The sequence below is a fragment of the Alligator sinensis genome, unplaced genomic scaffold, assembly GCF_000455745.1.
Source record: "Alligator sinensis unplaced genomic scaffold, ASM45574v1 scaffold371_1, whole genome shotgun sequence".
In the NCBI taxonomy this organism is placed as follows: Eukaryota; Metazoa; Chordata; order Crocodylia; family Alligatoridae; genus Alligator; species Alligator sinensis.
The window spans coordinates 1,759,144-1,765,422 of NW_005842262.1; the positions used below are offsets into that span (position 1 = coordinate 1,759,144).

Below are 6,279 nucleotides of genomic sequence, written 5' to 3' on the forward strand. Positions count from 1 at the left end.
GGGGGGGGCACTTAACTAAAGCTCATTGAATGAGCTTTAGTTCAAGTGCCACCACCACCATTTTTAAGCACTGGGACACTTTTACCTGGAGCAAAGTTGAGCATAGCAAGGGCAGAGGCCTGCAGAGCCAAACAGGGCAAGGGCAGAGGCAGGCTACTCTCTGTGAGCTTTTCACCATGCTGCCTTTGCCCTGGAGGTTGCACATTGGCCACACCACATCCCCTGCCTGTCCAGCAGTGGGAGGCACAGCTCTCCACTGCCGCCGAACGGGCAGGAGACGTGGCACAGCCAGGATGCGGCCCCCAGTACAAAGGCAGCAGGGCGAAGAGCCCCAAGTCCACAGCAGAAAGCACACCTCTGCCCCTACCCCGCTTGGCTCCACTCCAATGAGACTGAGTTCAAGCACCCCTGCCACTATTTTCAAACACAAAGATGTTGATCCCCTGGACAAGCTGCCCACAGCTCAATCCCACTTTCCACCCTAGTCCTGGGGTCCCAGGCCAGGGTTCACTGCCCTGCCCCAGCCCCACTCCATCCCTCGTCTTGGGAGCCTCAATCTGTCCCCCCGAACCCCTTCCTCTCCACAGACTTACCTGCAGGATGCTGCCCTCCTAAATGCCGCCCCAAGCTGGCCTCAGCTGCATTCCTATAAACTGGTTATCAGATCAATATCAACGGATATGCCTGGTGAATAATTGGCTATCATATCAGCCAACAAAACTTATTGGCACACCCCCTAAATTACAGAATTGATGTATACAATCCATAAACATCAGAACAGCGTTAAAATTGCTCTGCCTAACTTGTTTCAAAATTCTTAATACTACATCACTTCATGTTTTCTGAATAACTGCTTGATATTTTTTTGAATAATTGATGTATAAAAGAATTATTTTCAAAGTTTCAGAAGTTACGAATTTGACTCCCGTCCACTATTATGAAATAATACCTACAATTACAGGTTGTTCTTTTAAACCACGATCCTGTATTAAACTATATTTGAATAGAACCGTATGCTTGTATGGAGCCCAAGTGACTTATCTTAGGGTCCCTGCACTTTCCTCATGTAGGATCTTACTTTAGACAGCTGAAATTGCAAATTCTCTTTTCCCACAAATCCCCATTTTGTTCTTACTATCATGAAGCACCAGAAGAGAAGCATTAAAACTAAAGAGATTACAAAACTGCATACGCTGGAGGAGGATTTAGAACTGGGGAAGCCAACCTGTTGCACAGGTGTCACAAATCGCCTGGGCAGCCTATGGATGTAGCTAGCACACAGCACACTGGGGAGGGAAAGGGCAGTGCATCAGCAGATATGCAGGAAGGAGACAGCAAAGGAGCAAACCAGGCAGAGAAAGGGGGTCAGTAAGAACATGGAAAAAGAGGACACAATAGGGGGGAAAACAACAGGACACTGGAAGATCCAAAAAAAAAAAAAAAAAAAAAGATAGTGAAAAGCACACAAGTTATAGTTCAAAAGAAAAATCTGTACAAGTGGAGTGAAGTCAGGAAGGGAAAGAAAGCATAACAAAAGCAAAAAGGACTTTGTGATATGCATTACACACACATTAAACAGTCAAGTGGGAGTGTTACAATTAAATACAAATTTCTTTAATTTGCAAAAATGGAGCTTTGGGTGACTATGACAAGTATTCTACTATGACTAATAGTCATTTGAGTTAATGTTTCCAGCCCTGGTTACACAGTTGAACTTACACAGCATTATATTCTGGGTCTACAATATGACTGGAGCCTATCCCATGTGGAGCACAACACTGTGCCCCACATCCTTGCAAAAAAGCAGAATAGCTTTGCAACATCGCGCCCTTCAGCATATGAAGCATTCATAGGTTTCTTTCTGTAAATAGCCTCCTAGAAGGAGGTTTGCCACCTAAAGACAAAGAACAATTTAAACTAGTCACAAATTTGTGAAAAGGGGTCCTAGTTTAAGAGCAGGGCAAGTCTGACAACTGTTACTCCTACTTCAGTGTTATATTAGTTTTAAGTCCTTGCATTTAAAAAAGGCAGTTGTGCTTTCGTTAAATGCAGAGATCTTGTAGAGATTACTGAATATACCATCTGCCCGCGCAATTGTGTAACACTTTCCTCCTTAAACAGTCTGTTATTTTGCTCCTACCACTCTTAAAATTTGTTGCCAAGTGATACTTATCGGGACCCCTCCCAACTTGTCTAAATTCCATTGTGCATGCATCACATGTGAATGAAAGTGGCAGCAAGCTGAAGTGACCTGGAGTTCTGTGATTAAGAAAATTCATATCACAAAAGGCCTACAGACCAATAACTTGTATACAGACTCATGTCTGAGTACTCATTCTATCAGCTTTCAAAACAAAACTTAAGACAAGTGAAGTCAAATCTAGCAACCAAGGAAACTGTCGTCATCCCCCCCCCGCCCCCCAACTTTCTCAACATCAAAGATTGTTTTACACTTGTGTTAAAACTGGATTTTCGTGATTCTGAAAATGTGGGTTCTTATCTTCATGTTTTATAGAAATAATACATCTAAGGAAAAAGAAAAGTTAAGGAAACGTGGAAAACTAAGCTTGTGAGGATACAAAATCAAAGTGAAAAATTAAAATTGTTCATATGGTAAATACTTTACCAATGTTACATATAAAAATATTTACCTCTGATACTTCAGAGGGGGACATACTTTCAGACTGTGGGAAAATAGTCATTCTACCTTAAAGAAAAAATAATGAGAATCTGATGCAGAAGTTAAGATTGAGAGAAATTATAAATATTATATTGTACGGAAACCATTTCTTGAGCTACGTTTTACAAGTACGTTAGGAGACCATGTTTTGTTTCTTCCAGCAGGACAAGCTAAATGTCCTACCAGACTGTACATCAGTAGCTAGGGAGCTATCCTTTCAAAATTTCAAATTGTAGCAGACTGGTGCCTGGTTTCTAAGCCTGAATTTCCAAGGGAAAAATTTAACTTCAATAGCAGACTACATGAAACTATGGGTACAGATTCTATGTAATAGTCAAATGCCTGGAATAAGCTCTAAAAGAATTAAATATAGAGACTTACACTGATCTAGGCATACTTTCATTACACAATTAATACTCCATCATATCCTGATGCAATTATGGCATAAATTTACTTTTAAAGGAAAATCTATTTAAAAATAATTGCTTGTCATAAAACCAGAAATGACGGCTACATATGAGCTCACGTGATTGAGGTCAAGTGACATCAAAGGTGCACAACCTAGAGCTCTATTTGTGTAAAAGAGAACTGTTGGCACATCATGTTCTGTTTGATCCCATACATTTGCACTTGCATGTCCTCCACAAGTTTTTAACGACCGAAGTTTGGTAACCTTTAGGCCAAATTGCATGGTCAATCAAGAGTTAGAAAAAAGGCATATTTGAAAAGAGGCTCCAGGAGATGGTCATCTTTTGTTAAAGATGTTACTATTTGGTACCTGCTGGTAGGTGCCAAAATTGTTATTTAAGTCTGTCAATAGTACCCAGAACTTGAGATAGATATTTTTATGCTTTTTTACAATGACATCCTTACAATGATTGAGAAACAGTTTTAATGATGAGTCCTCTACAAATCTAAGCAAAAATTGTGGCCAACAGAGCTTTTGGAATTGTAGTTAATGAGTAATTATTGCACCTTTAAAGGCTTGAATATTTTGTGGAGCAGAATTCAAAAGGCTTCTCAGCTGAAGCAGCTGCAGCCGGAGATTGAACACAGCAATGGATCCAATCCAATCAGTTCATTTGTATTATTCCTGTGTTTTTCTTTCGAGTGAAATAAGAATATTTAATTGCCCCATTTATTGGTATACACAAGAAAAATAAAACCACGCCATTAATTATTGTTCCTTTAAAACAAGCCACTCAATCTAAAGTAAGTGAACTACAAATTTCCCCTTTCCTTCATTCATCTTGGACAATAAAAGCAGGAGTTTGCATCTATCTGGCAGACACCATAACAATGCTGCAAAGTTTAAGGTCCATACATTGTAAAAAGAATATTTACATTTGAAGAAGAAAAAAAAAGTTCTCACTCGAATTGGAACCTCAGCTATTGATCTGCAGTTTAGGATAATTCTGTCTTTAATAAACCTCAAGTTTGGGTACAGATTAGCCTTAGTATCCATAGAAATGAATCATGTGATTCCTGTACCTAAATATTCATATTAGTTGCTATGAACATATTTAAGTTTCATTTCCTTCACAATGGAAAATGCAATAAGGATATTGTTCAGAATATTTTCACAATTCAAATGTGCTATTATCAAGTTCTTAGCAGCTCAAAAGTCAAATTATGTTAATATTGGATTTAATTTCAATGTTAAAGTTGTTCATTATGCATTACTAAAAGCAAGAATTACTTTATGATATTGCTTCACTGCCAACCAATTCTGGGGATACAACCTGAGTTACCTTAAAGAAATATACTTAGCATCTACTCTCTAAAAAAGGTAGGCCTATTTAAAGTCTAGTACCTAACAAGACACAATCAGTTGCAATGTAAAAGTAGTCTAAATCAGTATTAACAGATCTAGTATGCTTTAGCACATAAAAATGCTACTCGACCTCATTTAAAAAATAAAAATTCACCTTTACCTTGCCAAGCTGTATTCTGTTACTGGAGACTATGGGGTGTCACCCTTTATTTTAGGGCACTAATAAACTACTATTATATGCAAAAAAAGAATGTCCCACTAGTACCAATGTAGAAGAAAGAGTTTAATACTTAACAAAAATAAAATTTTAGTCAAATGCCTACAATGTGCACATGCCATTCACTCCTTATACTAAAAAGGTCACTGTCCTATTTGTGTTAAAAAAATTTAAAATAGCTTTTTGAGCTCTACATCCAACTCATACCTCTGCCATTTTCTCTCCCCACCTTCCTGTTGAAACATTAAAATCTCCATAAACTAAAAAGACAAACTGATTACAAAGTCATAGAAAATAAGAGATGAAAACAAGCCAGGAGCTGTTCAGGCCAAATCTCTACTCAAGGCAGAACGAAAGGAGAAGGCAACTGCCCCCAAAAGGATTTGACCAAATAGGACATGAAGCTGATCTGGACCTGGACCTGTTCCCATAACACCACAATAGCTTTTTTAAAAAAGGACAGGCACAGTCCTTTCAGATGAACCCAGACCTTTAGGACTCAGAGATCTTATTACTACTTTCCTTGAAAGGCAAATAGAGTACAACAAGACATGTATGCTCAACCAACTCAGGTACTGCTAGGAGTTGTGCCCAAGACAGCATTTTTACCCAGCAGACACTTGAACCAGCTGAGCCACAGACCACACAAGGTGACACTGAGAAAGAGCAAGTGTTAAGCAGAACTGGAGTTTCAGTGTCTTGGGCAATTCCACAATTTCAAAAACTTTTCCCATCCTGAAATGGAACAAAACATGTCAAAGTTTTCCAGAGAATAAAAATATGGAAAAACAAATGAACAAATAAAAAAACCCCTCTCTCTCTTGTAACAAAGGTTCTTATTTTACAAGCTTAGCTCTCTAAAATGTCGACACTTGACACAGAACTTAAAATGCTGCTTCAAGTCAGAAAATCCCCAAACATCCTTATCAGAATGTTCCCTTCCACTGTCTAAAGCAAAACAGTGCAAATGGACATGTTCACAAAACGTTTAACTTCTGATGAATCTGTATTTTCAACAACCAACAACCCTATTTCCAACCACTGCATTTTCCCCGCTGACTGCTCTGCTACTACCACTGACACAGTGACACAGCAGGAGGAGCAGGGGTACCCAGGGCAGTTCAATGCAGCGCATTTCCTAACCTCTCTGCCATCACCAAGCTGCACCTTTCGTTTTTTGTTTTTTTTTTACTTGAAGTTCTTAAAAGTGTTCTGAAACAGACAGAGCAGTGGGTTAGCACCATGACCTCCCAGCAGCCTTCTCCCGCTATTCCCCTGCCAGCTGAGGAGCTGTCCCAGTCTATTTGCCACCCCTTACCACCTGGCTAGCTGGCAATTGACACAACTCCCTCTCCCATTCCACTTCAGGCAGACCTGGTGCTCCCGCGTGGCTGACTCCCTGTTTATAGACCAGCAGGCAGCAGCAAGAGCAACCAGCAAGGGAAAAACATTTCCAATCACTTCTTCCTATCCCCATAAGTAAGCCCCACGGGGGTCGGTATCACTTCCGGGCGGGGGGGTGGGGTGGCTGTGCTTAAATTTGGGGAACCCCACCCGTCCCCGCTGCTTACAGGAGAGGCGGCGGCTGCATGAGCCCGCAGCGGGGCA

General features: G+C 40.2%; 1 protein-coding gene across 2 annotated transcripts in view; it reads right to left on the bottom strand.

Annotated features, from left to right (window-relative positions):
* PTBP3 (polypyrimidine tract binding protein 3) overlaps window positions 1-6,273 on the bottom strand; it is a 108,563-nt gene extending 102,290 nt beyond the window's left edge. The window contains exon 1 of one of the 2 annotated variants that reach the window (XM_025208984.1): window positions 6,243-6,273. In XM_025208984.1, coding sequence (XP_025064769.1) covers window positions 6,243-6,262 — 20 coding nt within the window. In that variant the 5' untranslated portion in view covers window positions 6,263-6,273. The remainder of the gene's footprint in view (window positions 1-6,242) is intronic. The other variant, XM_025208986.1, reaches the window with a different exon arrangement.
* Window positions 6,274-6,279: the final 6 nt, after the last annotated feature.